The sequence below is a fragment of the Strix aluco genome, chromosome 1 (genome assembly GCF_031877795.1).
Source record: "Strix aluco isolate bStrAlu1 chromosome 1, bStrAlu1.hap1, whole genome shotgun sequence".
Lineage (NCBI taxonomy): Eukaryota > Metazoa > Chordata > Aves > Strigiformes > Strigidae > Strix > Strix aluco.
Window position 1 is genome coordinate 24,833,883 of NC_133931.1, and position 27,163 is coordinate 24,861,045.

The 27,163-nt window shown below is 38.1% G+C and overlaps 1 protein-coding gene across 4 annotated transcripts in view; it reads right to left on the reverse strand.

Moving 5' to 3' along the window:
- Positions 1–3,928: 3,928 nt before the first annotated feature.
- MTDH (metadherin) overlaps positions 3,929–27,163 on the reverse strand; it is a 39,645-nt gene continuing 16,410 nt past the window's right edge. For 3 of the 4 annotated variants that reach the window (XM_074815320.1, XM_074815302.1, XM_074815313.1), the window contains 7 exons: positions 24,980–25,066; positions 22,917–23,015; positions 20,514–20,638; positions 19,833–19,952; positions 17,261–17,380; positions 7,370–7,526; positions 3,929–5,766 (listed from right to left, as the gene is read on the reverse strand). In XM_074815320.1, the coding sequence (XP_074671421.1) occupies positions 5,696–5,766; positions 7,370–7,526; positions 17,261–17,380; positions 19,833–19,952; positions 20,514–20,638; positions 22,917–23,015; positions 24,980–25,066 (779 nt within the window). In that variant the 3' untranslated portion in view covers positions 3,929–5,695. The remainder of the gene's footprint in view (positions 5,767–7,369; positions 7,527–17,260; positions 17,381–19,832; positions 19,953–20,513; positions 20,639–22,916; positions 23,016–24,979; positions 25,067–27,163) is intronic. The other variant, XM_074815330.1, reaches the window with a different exon arrangement.

The following is a 27,163-nucleotide window of genomic DNA, read 5'->3' on the forward strand; positions in this document are numbered from 1 at the left end:
ATACTTCAAGCTTATAATCAGGAAGACATTATCTTACCAGTCATAGCTTGCCTGTCAGGTTTGAATAAGGAAGATGAGGAACTAAAACCTGAATCAAGAATGAAGAAAACAAGAGTTCCAGCACATTCTAGATTCCCAAAATACCTCAGCTCCCAAGGCATGGATTATTATGGATACATGGAGCATCACCTTTTCAAGCAGCCCTTCTTTTCCTAGGCAAGCACAAGCAGTTGACATCGGTACAACCACATTTGGGAGCCTTTCAGTTGTATGTGTGCAGGTCAAATGACAAAAAATGTGAGAGGTCTCAGAGAAGGAAGAGAAAATTAAACAGCCTGAGCTCCTCTCAGCCTTTGGTAAGGCAATTCTTTCAGTTTTCAAGGCAATGAAGAAAAGTTTAAGGAAATACCTAATCACAGTATATACATATAGGAAATTCAACATAGCTGTTCATTAGCAAACTAGCTAAAAGTGGAAAATTAATTAATTTGAGCTATAAATAAGAAAACTTTAAATCAGGATGATTTAACTCTTGCAGTCAATCTAGAACCCAGTCTTCATAATTTGTAATGACAGCTTCAGGATTGTCTCTCCGTCAGAAAGATGATACCTACTTTTTAGTAACTAGAGATTACAAACCAGAAGGGGTCATCAAATTGATTTCACATACAATTGTACTCTGCTCATGACTGCATTTGGGTCAGATCTGAACTTCCAATGATGGCAACTTCTTGAGAAAACATTCTGTAGTAATTTGTGAGTCCAAGTCACAGTACCACATCAGAGAGGAGCTCTCTCCCATCCTGAGGTTCACAGGCAGATGTAGCTCAAGGCACGACTTTGCTCATTAGCTACATAGATAATGATGGTCAAGGAAATAGTATGGTCCTGAAAAACAAGCTGTGGCAGCCTTAGTCAGAATGGCCTCTGAAAACAAAGCTCTCAGTAACCAAGTATTTGGTTTATACTTCGTTAGATATTTGAAATAAGGAATTACTTAACTCCAAGTCAGAGCCTATTGAACAGCTAAGTGGAAACCCTGTGTGTGTAAAAGATTTGCTGACCCTGAGAAAACAGGGAACCATCTTGAACTAGTCAGTTTTATGAGTTCATTGTGGCGATCCAGTTCTGAGTGGTCCATGACTCACCCTCTGCCGTGGACTGAATTAAAAATACTGAGCCAAGTTAAGAGGTCACTTGATGCTACAGTTAGGATAGAAAATATACTTGCTTTGAGCTGCAGATGTTCCTAAGCATGTTTTTTTAAAAGCATTGTATGAAACCCTGAAACCAGTAGTTTCATGTTAACAGTTTTAAATGCAATTTTCCTTTCCAGAATACACCAAAATTAAAGACATCATAGTTTCAGTAAAGAAACGGATTTTCAGTGAACCAGAAACCTTCAGCTTGGTACAACTAACCAGATATTTAAAAGAATAGAAGTTCAATAGTTTCATAAACTGAAGGGACCTAATATGGAGACAATTTTAGCAATTCAGCCAAGTTTCAGTAGGAACAGTCTGTGAACCATTAATAGCAACATGCTACAGAGTACAGGAAACAGTAATTTCACCACTCCTCCCCTCCACCCGTCTGACAAAATACAAGTTCTCCCACTTTGCTCCCAACATCCATCCCAACTAACAGCAGCTCTGTTTGTCCTGCAGGGAATAACATCCGTGGTGACACCACACTACTCTCAGGTGAAGAACTATTGGTCACACAGTCCTTCCTGGTCCTTCCCCCCACCCAAATTGACTCAACTGATGCTCTCAGTTCTTAAATGAAGCAATTCAATTGGAATTTTAATAGTAAAATAATTTTAGCACTATCTTTTAAGAAGTAATCCAATTTTTTAGTTTTTTTCTTCCATTTCATAGTATCATAGAATGGTTTGGGTTGGAAGGGCCCTTAAAGATCATCTAGTTCCACCCCCCTGCCACGGGCAGGGACACCTTCTACTAGACCAGGTTGCTCAAAGCCCCGTCCAACCTGGCCTTGAACACTGCCAGGGAGGGGGCAGCCACAGCTTCTCTGGGCAACCTGTGCCAGTGTCTCACCACCCTCACAGTGAAGAATTTCCTGCTAATATCTAATCTAAATCAACCTTCTTTCAGTTTAAAACCATTACACCTCATCCTATCACTACACTCCCTGACAAAGAGTCCCTCCCCATCTTTCCTGTAGCCCCCTTTAAGTACTGGAAGGCCGCTATAAGGTCTCCCCTGAGCCTTCTCTTCTCCAGGCTGAACAACCCCAACTCTCTCAGCCTGTCCTCATAGGAGAGCTGTTCCATCCCTCTGATCATTTTTGTGGCCTCCTCTGGACTCGCTCCAACAGGTCCGTGTCCTCTTTATGTTGGGGGCCCCCGAGCTGGACACAGTACTCCAGGTGGGGTCTCATGAGAGTGGAGCAGAGGGGGAGAATCACCTCCTTTGACCTGCTGGCCACACTTCTCTTGATGCAGCCCAGGATATGGTTGGCTTTCTGGGCTGTGAGCACACATTGCTGGCTCATATTCATTTACAGCAGAACAATGAAGAAATCTTTCAGTACTGGCCTGGAAAACTGAAACTCTGTCCTTCACTGGTAGTCAGCAGTCACTAGAATGAGATGCACAGGTACAAGTGGCTGCAAGAGACTTGTATTTCTTTAACAACTGAAATCTTGACTAGCAACCAACTTGGGTCATTTAAACGCAAAACAACTATGATTAATAATAGCTGAAAATATGCTTAAACCATGTATTTTGATGTCTGCACTTTTCAAAAGCCTTATTCACAGGACAATCCCATGCCTAGGAACTATTAATAAGGCAGTTTCCAATGAGATACAATTGAGTTACAACACAACAGTACTAGAAGTATTTCTATAAAGTTTGAAATGTTTTTAATATGTACATTCTTTCTTAGTAAATATTAAAGTAGTGCTTTTCTCTTGCACTTTTTTCTTTAGACTTCTAAAAGGGCATCAGAAATACAGTTTTCACCCCCCTCCAAACCAATGCACAGTTGTTACCTTTGTAACAAGCACATATGAATTCTGTACACCTTTCCCTCCCCACAAAAGAAATAAAAATATGCCATGACTATTCAATTACAATCATCACAACAAGTTTAAATTACGCATACAAATAATTCCAGAGTATTTAGAAAAACCCAACATACTGGATTTATGAAACCATTCCATGCATTCAAAAAAAAAAAAAAAAAAAAGGAAAAAAGAAAAGATGATTAAGTTTTTTAAATGGTGTCTTCTCTTTCTATCCAAGTACCAAAGTCTGGATTCAGTGTATCATTAAGACTAACCACGGCTTGAGTCATAGAAACATGACAGTACATAGATAACCAAGTTTCTATTTATAGACAATATGCTATACAGTTACTACCTCTTTAATGAATGTCAAATAAAGCAAGTTTTGCTTTCTAAGACGTTGAAACTGCACATTAAGAAAACAGTAAGAGGTGCTGCTAGATAGGTAACAAATTTTGAAAGGAAGGCTATGTATTTGTATGATTCTGCTTAGTAGTAACAGTTGATTAGCATTAACTATGTTGTTAGCTAGTTTGTTTCTTTTTTCCAGAATGACAAGCTATTCAAGAGCTAGAGCTTACTAACCCAGAAATGATCACCAAATTTTATCTTCAAGAGGAAAAAAAAGAATTTATGTAGTGAAAGTCCTTAGGGGCAGTCTCTCTCATTACATAAAATCTTATTTTCTACAGAAGAGGTTCATAGCACAACATACAGATTGGAAACAGACATTTCGGACATACATTACCAACCTGAACTCAAAGGGTATTCTTTTTAACCTTTACTATGACCAAGACAAGTAAAATTATAACATTATTCACATGCAAAGGACTCTGCATGATTTTTATTACACCCGATTTTTGTTTGACTTAAGATACTCCTTGAAAAGCTGTACTTCAGTTCTAAATTTATTTTACATGAATCTTGACAGGTATCAGTCTCAGGCATTACTCCTTCCCAGTAAATAAATCAATACTGTCAATATGCTCAATTTATTTTAACAAATCAATTTAGTGTCACATGTTCCTGATATACAGGGGTTAATACCTGTGCAAGTTAGTATCCATTTACTAGGAAAGCTCTCCATTAGCAAGGTGCACTTTCAGTACAATTAAAACCAGCTTGCTGCATTAACTATTCTTGTCTTGCAATACTGCTGAACTGCAGTCAAGTACAGTAAAAGTACAGGATTGTTGATCAGTACCATGTGTTACAGCTGTTAACAATTCTGTTTGTGCCACAAAACCAGAAGTCAATCATTTAAAAAAATTCTTGGCTCTTCTTTAACTGAATTTAGCAGGTGATGTTAATTACCATCCTTATCAAACAAATTTTTGTAAAGGCTATTTACAGTGTACATGGCTGAGCATGCACCTTACAGACACAAACACATCTGCCAGTTTGATACCATGTAATTACACAGTGCCTGAAAATGACAACACATCTTAAACACCATTTTAATTAACAGTTTCAAGCGGGAAATGGTCTTTATTTTACAACTGCTATACTTGCATGAATTTTTATTTTTTTTATATAAAAACACTAACTCCTGTCCAGAAGTCTAGACACATTCTACATACTACAGGTTAAGGCAGTAAAAAAATGTGTTCCTGATAACTGGTCTTGACAATGTCAATTAAAGCTGTCTGAAGCCACTCCAGTTCTCCAACAGATCTCTGAAATCCCAAATAATTTGTGATTGAAAAAAAAAATTCACTTTTCTTTCTTCAGAGTTTTAGCAATAGAGAACAGAACAGAATTGGGTATGGTAGAACAGAATCAGGTATGGTAAGTTAAAAAGGGTTAAGGAAGGGAACATTTGATTTCAATTCATTCCATGAGTTTAAAAGTTGAAAGAATACAGTTTTAGATGGGAGTCTGAATCAACCAAGAACTATAGGAAATGAAGGAGAAAACCAATTTTATGCACATTACTGCATTCTTAAAAATATACTGTTATCTTCAATAATTCAAGTAAGGTAATAGACATTATCAAAAATAACTTCATGAACCATACTCAAGTTTCAAATCACATTCTCAAACTTTTAACCCAAAGCAGTTTTATTGTGTTAACTTCATATAATAAACCATGAAGGTCTGACTGTACAAATGGTTAATGATTTGCACTTGTGATTCCTGTAATAGCTAGCAGACTTGCTAACCAACTTACTGTAAAGATATGGCAGATTATGTATTTAATCAAAGCACTTTGATTTAGGCATGAAACAAATTCAAATGGTTGACATTCTGTGCTTCTAATGCATCCCTCATAAGAGAGGCAAGAAACACCCACTATTGTACAGACAATTATTTTTACAGAAAACCCTTTCTTGAAATTAATCTTTTATCCGCAGCTGTAGATGAGAGCATAATCTGTTGTAAACAGGGCACTGTGTTGTAAAACCAGTTTTTTTTAAATTAAGATCTCTCTCCAAAAGTTGGAAAAACAGACTCTTCAGAATGTCTTTCAAATGTAGCATGTTTGCTATATCATAAAGTTACTTTCCTTTGATTCCTTTTTAAAGATGTTTGTGTTCACAGCAGTTCTGTTTTTAAAAATTGTTTGAAATTTATATAAAATTCTGTACATGTTCACAAATTATTGCATAAACAGCATAATCTTCATGACAATATTCAGCAACACATGTCCATCTCAGGAAGTTCACGTTTCCCTTCTTGCTTTTTTCTTCTTTTTGACTTGTTTGGGGGATTCCCAGCTTTCTTCAGACTTTGCTAAAAACAAAACATAACTACAGTGTTAGGACTGAGAAAGTTTACACAGAATTGACTTTTAAAATCCTGGACAGTACACACCATATTATTACAATGTAATTCAGAACAATAAGCTAGCATGATTTTTGGTTTTCTCCCAAACAGTCTAATTTGAAGTGCCTCTAAACCAACATTTGCTAATTTCAACCTACTTTTTTACACCACAAATACAAAGTGATACACAATGAAGGTCATTCATTTTGTAAATGTGTTATTTACAGTAGAGTCATTATTATTTTTTGGCTAAGTGGAATTAATGTACATGTACACAACTGACATTAAATGTTCACTTTTATCAGATTACACTGGTTTTAACTACTAAATGTGACATGTCAGAGGTATTTTTAAAAACAATGAATTACATAAACATGTGGTTACATGGAATCCATAATCAAATAAAGAAGCACTATGTTATTTTATTAAAACAGATTGCCTTAGAACATGCTGGCTGCCAAAAGTGGTAAATCAAGTCAATATTTTATATGCTGAACATAAGAGATGTTCTTTCAATTGCTGAGGCATGAATCAGTCACAGAAGTCTTCATATTTTAGAATCAGAACAAAAAGTTGTAAGTTGACATATTGACTCAAAAGATTCCATTGTTTAATACATTCAAAACCAAAAAGCCAATTAGTGGAGTTAAATGAGACATATTATGAAATCATCTGGTTTCTTCTGCAGTCATTAAAAACTGGTTTAGTATTTCAACACTTAGCCAGGAACTTCTTACAAAATGTCAGTATTTATTAATCTCATTAAAAAGTCTAACTGAAACAACTTTTTTTTTTTTTTTTAAAAAAAGTAATGCCTTTCACATGCTGACTTCCCTTCTAATTTTTCTGTCTTACTGTGTGAGTACTTCAGTGTAAGCATTTTTGACGAGTACAACAGAGGATTCATTTGACACCTCTGGGCACAGCGTATTTTTAAAAAGCAATATACCTGCAGTAGTTCAGCCTGATGTATGTGCTGTGAGGCTACAACAAAAATAAGTGCATTACCCAATAACTTTCTACTCCCACATCAGCAACTGTTTTTCTCCATGATTACTACATTTCATAGAAGCATATGGAAACAGATGTTAATGAGCTAAGTTGAGAAGTCAAAAAAACCCCAGTATGTTGAAAATTGAATTGCTTGCATTTTTTTCCAAATTTCTGGTAGCTAAAGATCCTGTCAACTGCTATGTTAGTACCCATCTGTTCCACTGAAGACTCGCAAGCTGGCCTTTGAAACAGTGCTGGCAGAACTACTTAGTCACAGTATGGAGCTCCAGTCCTGATGGTGAAGAGTACGTCCAAATGTCTGTTAAGGACTGGACAAGGCCAACAGACATTTTCAGTCATTCAAGCACATGAAGTCAGTTTTTCCTCACAGTGAAAGCACATTTGTCAAAGTACTTCAATGAAAGCTAAAATATGGCAAGATATATAAATGAAATGCATAAGGACCTGATATGGCACTCTAAAGCCAAACCTCAGGGCAAAGCATTCTGACTATATATGTTCTATAGGAAAAAATACACCCTGAATTTACAAATGAATTGGACTGAGAGGTACTTACTCTGTGGAGGAGGCACACTGTTTTGCTTAATATTGGGACTAGAAACATCTGTCTCTTGCAGCATCTGTGGCACTTGGGAAGCGACCTTGTCAGAATCGCTCTCTGATACAATTACAGATGGCTCAGTAGAAAGAGCAAGCGAAGGAGCCTCCTCAGGCTATTTGAAAAACAGAAAAAAAGTTTCCAAAAGTTTATTAAGTCATACAATAGTAAACCATTCTTATACGGTGTTATTTTGGCAGTATACTTAGCAGCTGCTGGAAAGATGGCATTGAAAAATTAAGCCAATATTAAAATCCTTCAAAATTTTGAATCAAGGCTGCAATACTATGTCTGCCATCTAGTGCCAAAACTTTTAGTTGCTTACAAGCAAAGATAAACCACAGAAATGAATTCTTCTTAAAATATATGACATGCAAAGAAAGGAAAAACAATCTAAAAATCAGTAAGATCCTAAAAAGATTCCAGAGTATGTATTCAGAAGAGATGCACGATGGTGATATGTATGCATTTGGTTGCAAGGCAAACAGGCAAGCTCTATAGGTCCAAATATGCAACTCAAAACCCAAAATAAATCAAACTTTTCCAGTATTTAGAAAGCATTTGCAGTCATTCCCATCAACTGCTCAAAACACTCTGTATGCTTATACTGGAATAACAGATATTTGTGAGGGCAGTCAGAAAGTATTTCAGTGGAAACTAGAGTAGGAATAACTGCAAAGTAAAAGATACTCCTAGTATTTTCCAATTATCCAGTTAATTTTGAAGGTTCCCACTAGAGAGACAAGATGTAACTGTAGCTTACTGTGTAGCACCTACTGGAATTAAAGTATGGTAAACCAGAAGTCAAAATGCACAAAACAATTTTGACATTCCAACAGGAAAGTCAGAACATAAAAAACGTATGATCCCACTGACAAAAGGCTTCAAATAAGAGTGTATCAGAAAACAGTGTCTCAGTCAAGCAATAAACCCCAAACTTTACAATGTTATTAAGAAATCATGGCTCTAGTTGTACCACAACAGCCAGGACCTAGAACTATCACAACAAAACAGTGAAGTCTACATCCAGCCCTTGACGTGGACGTACACAGATCCTACATGATAGTTACCAGTTTGTACTGTTTCCATCACTGTAATATAAGCATCTCAAAAATTTAGTCAGAACGTACGAAAGAGCAAAAAGATACACTTTTTAACTTTTCTTTTTAATCATATCATACAGAGCAAGAAGTTAAACAGCTTTCATTAAAAAAAGCCACATACATTTAGAGGGTAGTAGTTCTCTAACCTTTTATGAACAGGAGTTTGCTATGCCCTTACATATCAACTGAAGCAAGCTTTTTAATAATTATAATTGCAATATTTTTCTTAATTGACTGAAAATATGGTGATCTTGAATTTTTTAATATCAACCATGCTGATAAAACGGACTCTCATCCCACAGGATTTTCAAGGTTAGCCAATACTAATGTTGCCTCATGGTTAGCAACCATCAGCTACATAAACATGTAAACTCTAACAAAATGGATGTGGCCTCTAAAACAGAAGGAGGACTTAAAGCTTCTAATGAAAGGTAACTGATTCAGGTCACTGGTATCATAGTTTGTTAGGACAGAGTCACTCTCCACCTGCAAGTAAAGCAACTCAAGATTTAAATGGAATACAGCTATCTCAGGTTGACTAACGAGCATGTTGCAACTTCAGTGTTACAGCATGCGGTATTACAGCAAATGGAATGATACAGGTACATACAGCATTACCTGGACATTTTTCCAAATACCATACTTCTGTCTGAGTTTTGGATGAGGGGAAGGGGATAGTGATATCAAACATTAAGAACTGGGTACTACTCTTCACTAGGATATTCTGTGTTAACAGATCAGCTCCACCAAAAGGAAACCTGAAACAATTATTAAAGCCCATTTGATAATATAGTTATATGCATAATTATACAATTTATTAATGAAGTAGTGACTTGTGGAACTGTTACAAATGAAAGATTTACAAAGATATCTTCCATTTCAAACCTGTGCCTGCTGAGAAAATGCCAAAGGTTTCTACACAGCCCAATGTATAATGTGGGAAAAATATAATCACCAGAAAAAAAACAGAAGTGTTCAACTTCAGCTGTTTCTGGTCTTTATGAGGATATCCTGGATAATAACTTATTTGTACTCAGTTTATTTTTCCTCATGTTTTGGAGCATTTACTCAAGAGTAGATTACCTATACTGGAAACTTAAGTAATCCATTTCATGCATCAGCCACAGACTGTTCCTAAAACTTTTTGGAACAGCCAAGTCAAACAGTATCAGAAGGCATCTTTGCATGTGTGAAATTACAATGAAGCCAAATCTGATGGTAAGGATGGTAAGGAGACCTGATAAAGACTGATAAGATCATCTGTGTTGTCAGATACAACAATTCACAAATTGTCCTTTATCAAAAAATACAAATCCTTCTGAGAACTGGTTTCATCATAGAGCAAAGTAAGGTCAAGGGACCTGCACAGGAGATTCAGTTTTTAGGAATCAAATCGGAAGATGGAGGTCATTAATATGGATGTGATTAATAAAATTACATCTATGTCCTCACTAACTAGCAAAAAAGAAACACAAATTTTCTTAGGCATTATAGCTTTCTGCAGAATGCATATTCCAAATTACAGTCAGATTGTATCAAGATCTCTATCAAGTGACCCAGAAAAAGAATGATCTTACATGGGGCCCTGAGCAATGACAAGCCTTTGAACAAATTAAACAGGAAATAGTTCATGCAGTAGCACTTGGGACAGTCGGGACAGGACAAGATGTTAAAAAACGTGCTCTACACTGCAGCCGGGGAGAATGGCCCTACCTGGAGTCTGGCAGAGAGCACCAGGGGACACCCGAGGCTGACCCCTGGGGTTTTGGAGTTGACGATCTAGAGGATCTGAAGCCTTCTATACTCCAACTGAAAAAGAGATATTGGCAGAGTATGAAGGAGTTTGAGCTGCTTTTGGAAGTGATTGGTACTGAAGCACAGCTCCTCCTGGCACCCCAACTGCTGGTGCTGGGCTGGATGTGCAAAGGGAGGGTCCTCCCCACACACCATGCAACTGATGCCACGTGGAGTAAGGGGATTGCACCGATTACAGTGGGCTCAAACAGGAGTCCCAGCTGCCCAAGAATATTGGAATTGATCACAAATTGGCCAGAAGGCAAAGATTTTGGAATGTCACTGGAGGAACAGATGTGCTGAAGAGGCCCCACCATATAATAAACTACCAGATAATGAGAAGCAATATGCCCCTGTTTACTGATGAGTCCTGTCATATTGTAGAAAAACATCAAAGGTGGAAGGCTGCTGTGTGGAGTCCCACATGATGAGCTGCAGAAGCTGCTGAAGGAGGTGAATCGAGTCAGTTTGCAGATGTGAAAGCCATCCAGCTGTCTTTAGATATTGCTGAGTGAGAAAGGTGGCCAGTGCTCTATCTCTATACTGACTCATGGATGGCAGCAAACACCCTGTGGGGATGATTACAGCAGTGGAAACCGAGCAACTGGTAGCACAGAGGCAAACCCATCTGGGCTGCTGAATTATGGCAAGATATTGCTGCTTGGGTAGAGAAACTGGTTGTGAAAGTACATCACATAGATCCTCATGTACCCAAGAGTCAGGGCACCGAAGAACATCAAAACAACCAACAGGTGGATCAAGCTGCTAAGATTAAGATGGCTCAAATGGATCTGCACTGGCAATGTTTAAGGGTGAAAAATTTATGGCTTGCTGGGCCCATGACTCCTCAGGCCATCAAGGAAGGGATGTAACACATACATGGGCTTGTGATCGAGGGGTGGACATGGTTACATGGACACTACTGCACAAGCTATCCATGAATGTGAAACATGCTGTGCTGGTTTTAGCTGGGATACAGTTAATTTTCTTCACAGTAGCTAGTATGGGGCTAAGTTTTGGATTTGTGTTAAACAGTGTTGATAATACAGGTATGTTTTCATTATTGCTGAGCAGTGCTTACACAGAGTCAAGGCATTTTCTGCTTCTCTCCCCACACCACCAGCGAGTAGGCTGGGGGTGCACAAGAAGTTGGGAGAGGACACAGCTGGGACAGCTGATCCCAACTGACCAAAGGGATACCCCAGACTGTATGATGTCATGCTGAGCATTTAAAGCTGGGGGAAGGTAGGGGGGTGGTGGGGGGTGGGGTGGGGGAATGTTCAGAGTGATGGTGTTTGTCTTCCCAAGTAACCGTTATGTGGGATGGAGCTTTCCTGGATACAGCTGAACACCTGCCTGCTGATAGGAAGTGGTGAATTTAAGTCTTTATTTTTATTCTGCTTGCACACAGGGCTTTTGCTTTACCAATTAAACTGTCTTTATCTCAACCCACAACTTTTCTCACTTTTAGCCTTCCGATTCTCTTTCCCATCTGTGGGAATACAACGGAACATTGGTGAGGAGGATTGTAAACATGCTCAAGTGACTTGCAGCTGGAGTGTCAAAAAACATGTATCATGTTAAGTGTTGTTTAGCTTTGTGTGCTCAACTGCATTTAGATAACACAGGCCTAGACAGACTCAGAGGCACCTTATTAAACATCCTTGAGATTCCTGCCCTGCTGTCGGAGAAATCAAAGCACAGTGGAAAACTACGCCTGTGAAAATCCCTGATATATACAGGCAAAAGCAGCAGGCTCGACATCTTTTCTTCTCCTCTGTGATGCCTGCGATCCTTGCTTGTGTGCCTCTGCCTGGGTGTTGCAGAGGGGATCTCCCCCCGCCCCGTCACAAGTAATGAGAATAAATTTACTCTTTGCATTTCATCTGTGGTTTTGTCATTCCTGCATCCTGCTGGTGCTGGCTCACACACCATCCCACCACAGGGGGAGTGAGCAAGTAGCTGTGTGGTTAAATGTGCTTGATGCAATGCGATCAAGCAAGCCAAACAGTTAAAACCTCTTTGGTATAGAGGATGACGGTTGAAACACAGATATGGGGAGGCCTAGCAGATTGATTATATCATGCTCCCACAAACCCAGCACAGCAAAGACTATGTGTTCACAATGGTGGAAGCAACCACCAGATGGCTGGAAACATATACCATGCCCCATGCCACTGCCCGGAACACTGAAAAGCAAGTCTTGTGGCAGCATGACACCCCAGATAGAACTGAGTCAGATAACAGGACTCATTTCTGAAATAATCTCACAAACACCTGGGCCAAAGAACCCAGCATTGAGTGGGTATATCCCATCCCCTATCACGCACGAGCCTCTGGGAAAATTGAGCAGTACAATGGATTGCTAAAAACTATATTGCGAGCAATGGGTGGTAGAACACTGGGATACACGTTTAGCAAAAGCCACCTGGTTAGTCAACACTAGAGGATCTGCCAGTCAAGCCAGCCCTGCCCAATCAAACCTTCTATGTACTGTAGATGGGGATAAAGTCCCTGTAGTACACATTAAAAATATGCTGGGGAAGACAGTTTGGGTTATTCTTGCCTCGGGTAAGGTAAACCCATTTGTGGGATTACTTTTGCCCAAGGACCTGGGTGCACTTGGTGGGTAATGCAGAAGGATGGGGTAGTCCAATGTGTACCTCAAGGGGATGTGATTTTGGGTGAAAATAGCCAATGAATTGAATTGCAGGACGTTAATTGCTAAACAACCCTGTCATTGCATATCATCATCACTATGGTTGATATCTATTATACTATGGCATCACATTAAGAATCACGCAGGTTAATGAAAAATGAACTTTGATGAAGTCAGGACTAATTTCAACAACTTCCCAACAACTGCCCAGCAGCTTCCTTGAGCTTGATGTCTTCAGCCCACAGACCGTGAGCATGGACCACTCCAGATACATCAGCTACAAGCTCCAGATGTAGCAGAGACTACATGCCATCCTCCTGCTGCATCCAACATCACCCACTCCACTGACTGAGCCAACTCTGCATCATCCCTTCTGTCTTGAAAGACTGTCATGACAGATAGAAACCTAAGTAATGGACTAAATGAACTCACTACACATTTTGGAGGGATGTCCCATAGACTAAGAGAATGATATCTGTGTGTATACATCAAATAACAGGACAAGGGATGGTGATTAATTAAAATGTATGGAAAAACATGGAACCAAAGTATAACATAAATGGTACGGAATAAGGGGTGGATACTGTCCTGGTTTCAGGTGGGATAGAGCTAAATTTTCTTCTTAGTAGTTATGTGCTTTGGATTCAGTATGGGATTTATGAGAAGAATGTTGATAATACACTGATGTTTTCAGCTGTTACCAAGATCTCAAGGACTTTTTGACTTCCCATGTCCTACTAGTATGCAGGTACACAGTAAGCTGGGAGGCAGTACAGCCAGAGCAACAGACCCAAACTGGCCAATGGAATATTCCATATCATACAGTGTCATGTTCAGTATATAGATGACAGTTGGCTGGAAAGCTCAATCTCTTCTGAGATTGCGCTTTTGGGATCTGCTCCTCTCTGGGATCGCTAGCCAGGAATAGGCTGGGCATTGGTCAGCAGGTGGCGAGCAATCGCATTGTGTGTTACTCATTTGTATTTTCTATTATTACTATTATGTTTATTTTACTTCAATTATTAAATTGTTTTTATCTCACCCTATGAGTCTCCTTACCTTTACTCCTCTAATTCCCTCTCCCATCCCCTGGCCAGGGGAGGGTGAGCAAGCAATTGCATGGCATTTGGCTGTTGGCCTGGTTTAAACCACAAGTCCTGAGGGAACTGGCGAATCAAGTGACTAAGGCACTATCCATGATATCTGAGAAGGCATGGCAGTTCAGTGAAGTTCCCACCGACTGGAATAGGGGAAACATAACCCCCATTTTAAATAAGGGGAAAAAAAGATGACCCAGGGAACTACAGACCAGCCAGTCTCAACTCTGTGCCCGGCAAGATCATGGAGCAGATACTCCTGGAAACTATTTTAGGGCACATGGAAAGTAAGGAGGTGACTGGTGACAGCCAACATGGCTTCACTAAGGGTGAATGGTGCCTGACGAATTTGGTGGCCTTCTACAATGGGGTTACAGCTTTGGTGGACGAGGGAAGAGCAACTGACATAATCTACCTGGACTTGTGCAAAGCATTTGACACCATCCCACACAACATCCTTGTCTCTAAATTGGAGACACATGGATTTGATGGATGGACCACTCAGTGGAAAAGGAATTGGCTGGATGCTCACACTCAAAGAGTTGCAGTCAAGGGCTCGATGTCCAAGTGGAGAGCAGTGACGAGTGGCATTCCTCAGGGGTCGGTCTTGGGACCGGCGCTGTTTAACATCTTTGTTGGCAACATGGACAGTGGGATTGAGTGCACCCTCAGCAAGTTTGTCGATGACAATAAGCTGTGTGGTGCAGTCAACACGCTGGAGGGAAGGGATGTGCCATCCAGAGGGACCCTGACAGGCTCAAGAGGTGGGCCTGTGCAAACCTCATGAAGTTCAACAAGGCCAAGTGCAAGGTCCTGCACATGGGTCAGGGCAATCCCAAGCACAAATACAGGCTGGGCAGCAAGTGGGTTGAGATCAGCCCTGCAGAGAAGGACTTGGGGGTATCAGTGGATGGAAAACTGACTATGAGCCAGCAATGTGCACTCGCAGCCCACAAAGCCAACCACATCCTGGGCTGCATCAAGAGCACTGTGGCCAGCAGGTTGTGGGAGGTGATTCTCCCCCTCTACTCTGCTCTTGTGAGACCCCATCTGGAGTACTGCACCGAGCTCTGGGGTCCCCAGCATTAGAAAGACATGGACCTGCTTGAGCAGGTCCAGAGGAGGCCACAAGGATGATCAGGGGACTGGAGCACCTCCCCTACGAGGACAGGCTGAGAGTGTTGGGGTTGTTCAGCCTGGAGAAGAGAAGGCTCAGGGGAGGCCTTCCAGTACCTAAAGGGGGTCTACAGGAAAGATGTGGAGGGACTCTTTATCAGGGAGTGTAATGATAGGATGAGGTGTAATGGTTTTAAACTGAAAGAAGGTTGATTTAGATTAGATATTAGCAGGAAATTCTTCACTGTGAGGGTGGTGAGACACTGGAACAGGTTGCCCAGAGAAGCTGTGGCTGCCCCCTCCCTGGCAGTGTTCAAGGCCAGGTTGGACGGGGCTTTGAGCAACCTGGTCTAGTAGAAGGTGTCCCTGCCCATGGCAGGGGGGTTGGAACTAGATGATCTTTAAAGATCCCTTCCAACCCAAACCATTCTATGATTCTATGAACTCAGGCTAACTTCCAGAGATGTTGTTATAGTTTTGTTTGTCCTTTGCCCCCACACCAAGTTTAATACAGACTATATCTTGTTTCACAAAACTGCTGCTAAGACAGCTATACATAGGCACATGTATGAACAGACTGAATTTAAGACTCAAGGGTAAGAGGAGCACTCAACCCCCAGAGAATAGTGCACAAGTGTAGGTCTACATCATAGTTGATGCCATCAAATCACCTAGGATGCTGGGTATGGTTTTAAACACTAAACAATTGAGCAAAGTCTCTCGAAATTGGGCTGATATTTTGGCAGTGCTGACACCTCATAAGAAAAAATATCTAACTGCAGATCAGAGTCATTACATGTAGCTGCAAGGTATTTCTCAAATCAATTTAGATTTCTAAACAGCAAAATCTAGCCTTTTGAGATGCACCTGCATACCTCTTCCTAAATGTCAAAAAACCCACCTTGATGTCACAATCCAAATAGGAGTTTTCTGTCTACACACTTTCAACTATGGCCTCCAACACAGAACAATGTATTTGCTTTTAAGTTTTTTAAAACACACACCCTGCCAGGAATAAAGCCAACTGCACACATAGGCAGATATCTTTTTTTCAGATACAGCTTCAAAAAACCCCACAAAACCCAACTTCTCACTAGTCAGATAGAATAGGTAGCTAGTGCTAACCCTGAATAAAGGTTGAACCAAACCCAAACTAAATAATTATAATAAAAGCTCTACTTCAATGTAGGATTTTTAGAATAAGCTAAAAGTATGTCTGAATGTGTTTTTCAGGGCACATGTTCTCAAACACTTTTTATACTTTTTCTTTGGTGACCTGCAGCCTCTCAGAAAAGATTCCATTCTAATATTTTCATCTGAATCTTAAGACCTTGTTGTCTTTATAAAACAAATGCTTAACAATTAAAACTCAATATTCTGACAGATACTCTGTTGTACCAAATTGCTGTCTCACTGGCAATGTTCACTCTTTATGGAACACAAAATCAAAACCCACTAGAAATATTAAATACTTTGCTACTTCTTAAAATGTGATGCTTGTAGGGTAACAGTATCTAAAAAAGCTGCTAGTTGGAGAAAGATTAAAGAGAACTTGTATTCTCTAGAGTATGTTTCAACTGTGAGCTGAAGCAGTCAATTTGTGAATTGGTTCAAATAAAAACTTTTCTTATTCAGTCATTAACATTAAGCTCAGCACAGCCATTAAAATCAAATTTAGACTGCATTTAAGTCAGAATATAGTAAGTTAGTAACACTTCATTCTGTTGCAATGGAACAGTAAAATATGCTATTACATTTGCACTCAGATCTATTAGTTCTTAGGTTTCCAGACTTCAAAGTTTTAAACTATTGCTTGAATATTCAAACAAGAAAAATAACTTGACAGTCATAAAAGTGACTGCTGATTTAAAAGATACTGCTTTTCAGAGCAGACATCCTTTTTAAAACACATAACTGACCTGTATCTAAGATTCAACCTCCCAATCACCTTTATATTCATAAACATATAGCTTGAAGCAGTACTCTTACTGTAACCTTACCTACACAAATTGATGTTTCAATAGACTCTGAGCACTTCTAAATCAAAAATTGTAACACAAACCCACTTTTGTATCCCTACCTTAGCTGGTTCACTAGTACTTATGGTCTTCAGAGAAAAAGCTATTTCCTGCTGTGGTTGAACTTTTGAGGTATCCTCCTGAAATTCCTCTCCAGCTTCTCTATCCAGTTCTTCAGTGTCCTACAAAAGGGGTGGGGCGGTGGGAGGAAAAAAAAAGAGCCTGTGTTTGCAGTGAAGTTCTGACTCTTCTTCCCTGCACATCAGTTTTGTTGCCATAATCAGTTTCTATAACTAAGAAAATCTATCTAAAAAAATTAATGAGCTACTATTAGCCTATGCTAACACTCAAAATTTAGAACAACATAATACAAAAATACCCATAGAACCCAATAAAGCCCAGAAAGCAGTACTCTTCATGCAATTTACTAACAAAAACCCCAATCTTTGAATGAAGTGTACTTCATACTCCTACAGTTACTCTAAAAACTTTGCAGAAGCATCACAACGAGACTTGACTGCTCTCAATTCTGTCCTTTGTTACAAGTAAAATGTTTTAAATGCAAGCTCTGCATATTAACCTGCACAGTTTTCTATCATATATTAAGCTTTAACAATATTTATGCAACCCAATTTAGTCTGCCATGATGCCTGGAAAACAAACATCTCAGTACAGAAACTGAAAATTTATCCAAAGTATCCAAGAATATCAATGTTTACTCCTTAAACACTGTAACAGTGGAAAGTTTTGATTTTACATGAGGAATTAGAGTAGTTACATTTGTTTACAGCAGAAGTATAACAAAGATATTGAACAGAAGAATCCTGTGGCTGTGAACCGTAAACAGAATGCAGGTGTCTGGTTTTAAGCTGGAAGTACCTCTTGGAACATTGTTCCTTCACTTATCTTCCCTAGAACCTCATGAAAACACAGTCACAGTCTAAGTCTGTTGATTCTTGACAGGAAAGAATATATATTGCCTTACATCTAGCTCTGACGGGAGCTTCCACTGCCTTAACACTGAAGTCAACAAGTGTATTAACACTTCAGTATAATCAATGAGAAAGGTGATGCTGTTCAAATGAAAATGTTCAATTTTCAGAGGATAAATATACAAATTTTAAGTGAGTTTGAAGTAGGACTGGCAAGTTAAATTGCTAAACTGCTATAACAAGGATAACTCATCTGTGATGTATTAGCAGTTCTGTCTGTGTCTATCAAGCAACACCCCCCAATTTTCCACAGAAATTTAATACAGAGAAATTCTCATCTTTAAACTGATGATTTCATAGACCGATGGATTGAAAGGAAAAGCAACAAAATCAGAATGGTTGGAGACCAATGGGTAGAATAAATGAATCTGTTTATGTTAACATGGACAGTAGGACATTTGACATATACAACTTAAAAGGCAGCTCACGGGCAGATAAAAAAATAGCTTCAGAATGCACTCACTGACCTTAAGATCCATGCAAGACATCCTCAAACACCTGTTAACCATAACCTATTAGTCTTGACTTACATTAAGAGTCATTGCAGATACCAGAACACGACAGATTTTAATTACAAAAAAGCTGCAGTCCTAGTACCCTCAGTTTGACTTTGCCTCAAAAGAAACACTGCAAATTGACACGAGCATCCACCTCCACACAGACAACTCTGAAAGAATTCTATGTAATAGGAATTTAATCTTTTAAAATGGTTTAATAAAGTCTCAGACTGAAAACATGATAATCACAAAAAAATCCAAAGCAAGAATGACTAATGTAATACTTTCCCCTCCTCTCTCCAATTCACCTAGTCAGATTCAACTGAGCATTTAACATTTTGTAAAGAATGTAAATTATGAATGGCTGTCACTACAAGCAGAAGCAGGATGTATTCTGAGCATGAGCTATTAAAAGCTTTTTCCTATTAGGAAAGTACTTGTTTTCATCTATTCAAATATGATTCAATTGCCAAGTGAAGTGCAATCTGCTTTTGCTATTTTTACAACAAATCTGTTTCAATGTAATTCTTGTAAAGCTATCTGAGTAACACTGAAAACTCCAACCATCCTCAGTTTGCAAATACTATTTAATTCAAATCTGACTCAGAGTAGCTCCACCTACTGAGTTCAAGGCGTTGATACTTACCATTTCACAAAAATTAAGCTGTGACAGAAAACGACTACGTTCTCGCAGAATTGTACTGTAAGATAGCCGAAGAGAAAACTTCAACTTCTCTCATTCTACTAGCTAGCTATGACCCCCACCAAGGCAGCTATCTTTCAAAGGACAGGAGGAGAAGGCTTCCCATGCAGAGGGAAGTTCCTCCCGGAAGCATCCCTACAGTACAGAATCCTCATTTGACAGAAAATAAATAATTCGGGATAAATCCTTTACACATATTTCATGCTTTCCATAAATCCAGCAAAACTACATTGTATTCACAAGTCAAACAGAATAATTCAAATTAAAGAAAATACTAGTAAGGATTACTTTAACGCTTAAACAATAGTAGACAATCCAACATCATAAGGAAATTATTTCCCCAAAATAATTTTTGCTTAAGACACTAATATACAAAAATAAAGGTGGTTTTGTGACTTCCTCACAATTGCCTCTCAGACTATCCAGATTTTGTTCCATTTACCTGTGCAGGAGAGTTAGCGTCTTCACCCTGCTTCTTCTTTTTCTTCTTCTTTTTCTTGGATTTGCCACTTGTAGAACTCTGAAGATTTTGCTCTGCTTTTTCTCTTTCATTATCTGAAGCCTTCATACAGGAATAAAGTATTTAGCATTTAAATTACAATGAAACAGCCTTCTGTAGACTAAACACAAATTAATAGCTATAAGGAATTTAATTGCATATGAAAGTATAAATGAACACAATCTTATCTGTTCAGTTCATTTTAGGAAAATGACATTCTTTACATGCTATCTGGTAATATAGGTACAGGAGTTAGGAACGAAAAAGGCAACAGAGCACAATGTATTGCTGGTATGGAGATGCTGGTTTTCATACAGAGAATTAAATACCGTTAAGTTGTTATTTATGAAAACAGATCTAAATCCTCTCTTGGTCTACAACAATAACGTAATCATTATAGTATGATGAGACAGTAAGACCTGATACTGAGCTAAGTGGCTCCTACTTTTTCAACAACAATAATCATAATTTTCCTTCTCTGTGTACGCATTAAACACAATTGTGCTATTCTTATCAGTGTAAAAGAGATGAGAGATTACCTTTACCATCACCCTTAAATTACTTTAAGAAACAGCAGTGGTAAGGGCAAAGTCTTGGAGCTAAGGAGAAAATATCACCTTTTACCTTTTGAACATCAGATATCTCTTCAGGTTGAGGAACAGAAGCAACTTTTTCTTCATCTACCCAGTTTCCCCACTCCTCTGCTGGTGCATTCCAATCAGAGCTGGGATCAGCTGAAGAAAGTCCATCTACAAAGATTAAAATGATTTTCAGGAATGTCTCCTTACTTTACAGGTGCTCTTTAACAGTTTGGAGAAAAAAAAAAATCTATGCATAAACCCACTTCTTGATATCAAGATACAAATATTCATTTCCTGTATTTCTGAAAAAAAAGTAAAGATTATACTAATAGTGGAAGACTGCTGTAAGTAATGAGTAAGTGACCCAGTAAGACTTGGTTATTTTACAGAGCAATTGGATTACAGACTAGTCACAGCAGCAGCTACCTAGATCCAATTGCTTTGAGATACTTTTCTAGACTATGTGAAGAGGGACAAATTTAAGTTGTTCTCTATTTTAAACCTTCTTCCTACCTTGCGAAAAAATTAAGATCAACTGTAACACTGATCAATCTTACCTTAGTAAGAATCCTTTATAAGTGATATATCTGAAAGCATAAGTCTTACTGAGCCAGAAGTCATCTTGTAACACCAACATTTTTAAATAAACTTATTTTTTCTAAGACTCTAAGTTCCTATGCCATTTTGCTATTGTTCATTTATAATGGTACATATTTATGTTGTCACACTGGAATGACACATTTAAAGGGTCAGTTATATAAAAATTAAAAGTATCTGAAGGGAAGAACTAAGCCTTAGACTGTCTGTTTAGTAGAAAGTTAACAGCAAGCCGATCACAAGTTTCTTGCCCTCAGTCTATGTCAAATTGAAAGAAAAGAGGCAAACTTGGTCCATCAATTACAGCAGGATTCAGTTTAAACATCTGAAGTCAAAATAAAAAGCAGTAATAAACCAAATTAAATTTACTGGCAAGCATTATAAAACCAAAAATACATTAAGAAATCTTAAGATTACTTATAACATTCTTCCACCTCTTGCTTTCATATAAAAAAAATTACCTTAAATACACTTACTTTTGACACTAAAATTTACTGATTTGAAAAAACAATTACTGCCCAACATGACACACTACAGTTTATCTACTGCCCTCTCACTATTTATTTAAAGAAAAAAATCCATTATTTTTATTAATAATAAAAATTAGTAGTATTTGTACATACAGTTAATTTCCTTGTCCTGAACCAGATGAAGCAGTAAGGTGTATCTGTGTATCATACTGGCCTAAACTTTCATCATTTCCCCACTTCTATTAGTGTACACTTCAATTAGTTGCCATCTATGACTGAATTACTCTATTAACAGAAGCTACAGCCATAAACATTCTATGCTCAGAAGTGTGAAGAAATTATGCTTTTGATAATATGTAAAACTGATTACTTTTAAATGATAACTCAAATGTGCTTCCCTTATCTCTTGTCTTTTATCCGGTTTAATGATGAGTTTCAAAATTATCTGGTATGAGAGCAGCCGTGCCAAAACTAGTGGAATCAAGGACTTCACCAATCCAGTTCACTTTTGCAGTCATTAAACTAGAAGCTGTTCTTAAGAGAGAAGGTAACATGCAAGGCAGCTCTTCTGGTCAACCTCTTGATCAATTTTTCAAGCCAGTGACCTAATGAGAAGCACTAAACTGTTTTCCTTAAACATTCTTAGATCTGACTGAATAAAGCCATCAATTACAAGGCAGATCAAAAAGTGAATTTAAGGATGAAAGCTTTCTTCACAGGTACAGTTTCACTAGTAAATATAACTTTATTATACTACAGCTCTGTTTAAGGGGAGACTGTGGTAAGAACTACAACAATATTTTAAAATTGGCAGGGAGGGGAAAAGGGAGAGTAAACTCCCAAGTAATTTCAGTGATTTCTATCCTGCATATGCTTCCTACACACATAAGAACTTCCTAAGGTTTGCTAAATGAGAAAGTAAGTAAGACTAAATACAGGAGTCTTATGTCACATTAAGTTTTCAGTAAGGTACAAACATGTAAAAGCAAACTCTGTGACTCAAATACTATCTGCTAAATATGTCCTTTGCAGACTTGCAGTAGATTTTTCTCATCATTTGCAGTAAGACTGTTTTAATTGATTACCAAGATTTTCTAGCAAAAGCCAGAACTACTCTAAAATGCATGAGCTGTCTTTCACTTCTGAGTTTCAATATCCAAGTATTTTTCTTAAAAAAATAACCATTTTCTATTATCATTTGTCAAAGTACTTCTTCCTGCTTTCTTCAAATTGTCAATTAGTCTTACAGCAGTGATACATTCTAGGTTTTTCTTCAGATGCTCACAACTAGCTAATACAAGTAGCTAATATAAGTAATTACACTTCAAAGTAACAGTAATTAACAACATTTTGTTAATGAACATTTTAGAGGAACATACTTAACCCAGACCATTCGTCATCAACAGCGGGTTGAGCATGACTTAAATCCCACTGAAAATCAGAAGTACCAGCCTGAGAAACCGACTCACTGTTGGATCCTGAAAGGGAATAAATAAAATTGTACTTGTAAGTTAACAAGCTTCCCGAGTTTGATTGGAATTTCTTTACCCAAGAAAAGTAGGGAAGGAAGACAGAAAGCTCGAACAAAAAAGACTGCACATGCAGGAAAACTACAAGGCTCCTGAAAATGAGATATATTCAGAAAACAAGGGAACTGAAGAAAGACAGAATTAAGTCAGGGGAAGAATACAGAAAAAAAGAGATAAGAAGGGTGATTAACAACTGTCTACAAGGCTTAGAGCAGTCCCCTCAAACTGAAAAATACAATGAAATTTTATGGGCAGTAAAATTATTACCCTCTATCAGTAAGAACTCTTACAGGGAGCTTAAAAGAAAAGAGTACTAGAAAGAAACCTCATCAATTACATTACAGATATAGCAATTAAATTATTGATTACTAAGAATCCAATTCTCATTTCAAGTAAAAGGTTTCAGGAACATAAAAGCATCATGATAAACAACAGTAAGTCAAATATCAGTCATGACAACAAAGTGTCAGACATCTAACTGCATTATTTTAAGAAAAATAAGGCATCAGCAAACAGAAACCATATTAAAAAACCCCAAAAAATCTTGATTGTGAGACTGAAATTAATATACTACTTTATGAGACTTACTTTTGAAACGAAGTTTAAATAGGACTGTAGCTACCTGGGTGTCTCTATTTTTATAAACAACTCTGCAAAAGATACCTCAGATGACAGGAACCTTGACACATTCTCATTTTTTGATAGCCAATCACAACTAAGAAGTAAATATTTATTCATGTAGTTGCTTTGCCTTACAACATTGTTGGCTAAGGTGCATCAAAGATGATGAATATACTTCACTGTCTTCACACTTCTCTTTCAATTTAAGTTGGAATGGTGGTATTGCAGATGAGTCGCAGATCAGTCTGTCATTCCACTTTACTAAGTAAACTTTTTTAAGTTTTAGCCTAGCGACTGAACTTGAATTCAAGTGGCTCCCTGGGAAATGTTAAAATGTTGTTAGAACTCTCTGTACAATTAAGACTGTTTCTTCTTCAAGACAAGGTTTCTGTAAGTTTTTAAGTGAACTGTTTTTTGGAAAGTCTGATAAATTAGACCTTGGCATTTATAACCTCTTTGTTATCTGGGTTCAGATGTGCACATAGAATGAAGCACTTTTGAGCTGTAGGACACTGAACTTGAGTTCTACAGTTAAAAGACTGTTAACTGCAATACTGGTAAACACAGCCTAAGTACATAAGCACTTGGCCAGCTACTTCCTAATAGAAAATAGCCATGCCAAGCTCGTTAAATAACTGGAGTAAGCAAACAAGAGCAGAAAACCTGACATATGATCCCTTTATTGTATAGTAAATCACTATAGCACTTATGTCAGTAGTTTAAAACACAAGATTTGTTATGAAGCCAGGTTTGTACTCTATAGCAATTTCACCCTTCAAAACAAGAAAAACTCAGAGCTCAGATTTCCCACCCATCATACAGAGAAAGACTCAAGACTTCAAATCCTGCCTATGGAACATATTTTGAAAGTAGTGCTTCAGTTCCTTGGGGGGGAAAAACCCAACCATCAAATAACAAATCTCCCAGAAGATCAGGGTAAACAGACTTTCCTAGAAAGCAATCTTCAGATCTCCAACTTGAAACATAGCAACACTGAGCAATCTCTTATGCCCATTATTTAAACTTGACACACAAACAGGAAAGCTAAATAAGAAATATCACCTTCTTATTGATACAGATTTTGATTATCAGTTTAAAACAGTTACTTTATTGCAGAATCTCAGCGTAACAGAAAGCTTTCCAGGCTTTCTTAGAACATGTCTTCCACCTGTTTCCAGTTACCAGGACTATTTTCAAAGAACAGTGAGAAAGATGCATATTAATAACTCTTGGCAAATTCTACTTCCACCTGGTAGAAGAGAGTGGAAAAATCTTTGGAAGGGCATACATACCAGAAACTCCAGGAGTCAATCCAAATGAAGAGAAAGAAGTAGAATTCTGTTCAGAGGTATTAATCCTTGCATCCACATTCCAAGCAGCTGTGGAGGAAGGGAGGGAATAAAAAAAAAATTAAAAGATAAAAAAAAAAAGAGATCTTCACACTGCTGGCAATGTTGAAAAAATTCCAGCTATGTTAACATTTCACCATCTGAGGGCATTATTTTGCTTATTACATCAGACAATCAGTGCTGGTAGAGATGTGACAATATGAACATTCAGCCTGAAACAATTTTCAAGCTTTCTGCAATCTTCTCTCTGCAGCCTTTTGTATCCATAAACTTCTCAAAGGGAAAGTAAATTGTGTTGAGCCCCATACTATTATTATTCTTCTCATTATTGCAATGATTTAAGTTATTGAAAAGCATTATTTATTAACTTTGTAGATGAAACCTAGCTTGGAGCATATCATATATAGGTTACAGAACAGAACTGAGTTCAGAACAATTTTTTACAAATAGGAGCTATTACTTAAAAATTAAGATATACTTGACTGTTAAGTGTAAGGTAGAAAATAAGCAGAAATAATTAGTGGCACTACGGTGTCAAAAGAAACTTCTGATTAGAACGTGATTCTAAATGAAAACTACTAGTAGCTTTTATTTAGAATTACATTTATTTAACTTGAGTGGCAGGCACTAAAAACTGGACAGAATATTCCAGATGTGGTCCAAGAAGGGGATAATCACTATGCCAAATCTACTGACTCCTGTTAATAACAGCCCAGAATACTGTTGGTGTCCTTTGCTGCTGGGGCCTATGGCTGACTCACGTCCAGCCTGGTGTCCACCAGGACCCCCTATCCACAGAGCTGCTCTCAAGACAGTCAGTTTCCAGCCAGGGGTGCTTCCTACCCAGGTGCAGCACGTCACATTTGTCCTCATTCGACTTCCTCAGGTTCCCGTTGACCCATTCCTCCAGCTGGTTTAGGTCCCTCTGGATGGCACCCCTAATCTGGACTGTATCAACTGGTTCCCCGCCTCCCCACTCAAGTTTGGTGTAAGCTGGCAATCTGATGTGAATGATTCTGTTGCCTCCTCCATGTTGTTTATAAAGATGATAAACAGGACAGCTCTAAGTACGGAGCCCTGTGACAACCCCCCTTGTTACCAGCCTCCAGGTAGAGTATGACTCACTAACCACTACCTTTGAGCCTGACCAGTTTTTCAACTATCCTAACTTGGATTCAATTATACTGCGAGAGACTGTTGAAAGCATTACTAAAGTCATCATAAAAGATGTCCACTGGTCTCCTCTCATCCACAAAACTAGTCATTTTACTAGAAGCAAATCAGCCTGGTCAGGCTGGTAACAAAAACAATAACAAGGTGGTCACAGTCACTAACAACTACCTTATTAGAATATACAGCAGAATACAGCTAACTGGAATATGAAAAACACTCCTTTGCCTCTACTTGGCAATAGTAAAGCTTCCAATGGTATAGCAGGTCCAGCCTCAGGAACCACATTTCAAGATATGCAAGACAAATAGAAGAGGTCTAGACAAAAGCAATGTCGCTGCCTACAAAAGAACACTGCTTTCCAGAAAAGACTAGGATCACTTAGACTGAACAGCGGGAAGAACCATATTACAGTATCTGCTAACAAGTTGAAGATTGTTGCCCAGAGAGAAATGAAGAATTCTCTTCTTTGTTATTATTACGGACAGTACAAGTGATAAAGGCAAAAAAATTGTACTGGAGAAGACTAAAAACAATTTCTAATGGGAAAAACAGCATAACACTAAATGTTATGAGAGCTGAATAATCTTTATGCCTGGAGCCTAAACAAACATCTGCCAAACACACAGTTGTTTTGATCATGTTGGATCAACAAAATAGACTTATGACCTGGCTGTTAAGAATTCATTAAAATGAAGAAGTTAAACTTCAAAATGACTTAGTAATCACTTTCAGAATTTTAGGAAAGTGATATAAAAAAAAATTTGATTTCTTTGCAGAAATAATTTTATTTCAGATAAACTCCAAAAACCCAGTTAAACCATAAGGGGACATAGATGTGAAGCCATCAGAACTTACAGTAAACAGAAACTGCTTAGTTCACATTTCACTAGACCACTCCAAGATTTTCTTGATATATAAACATAAGGCTAAGAGATTTGCTACTAAAAAATATAC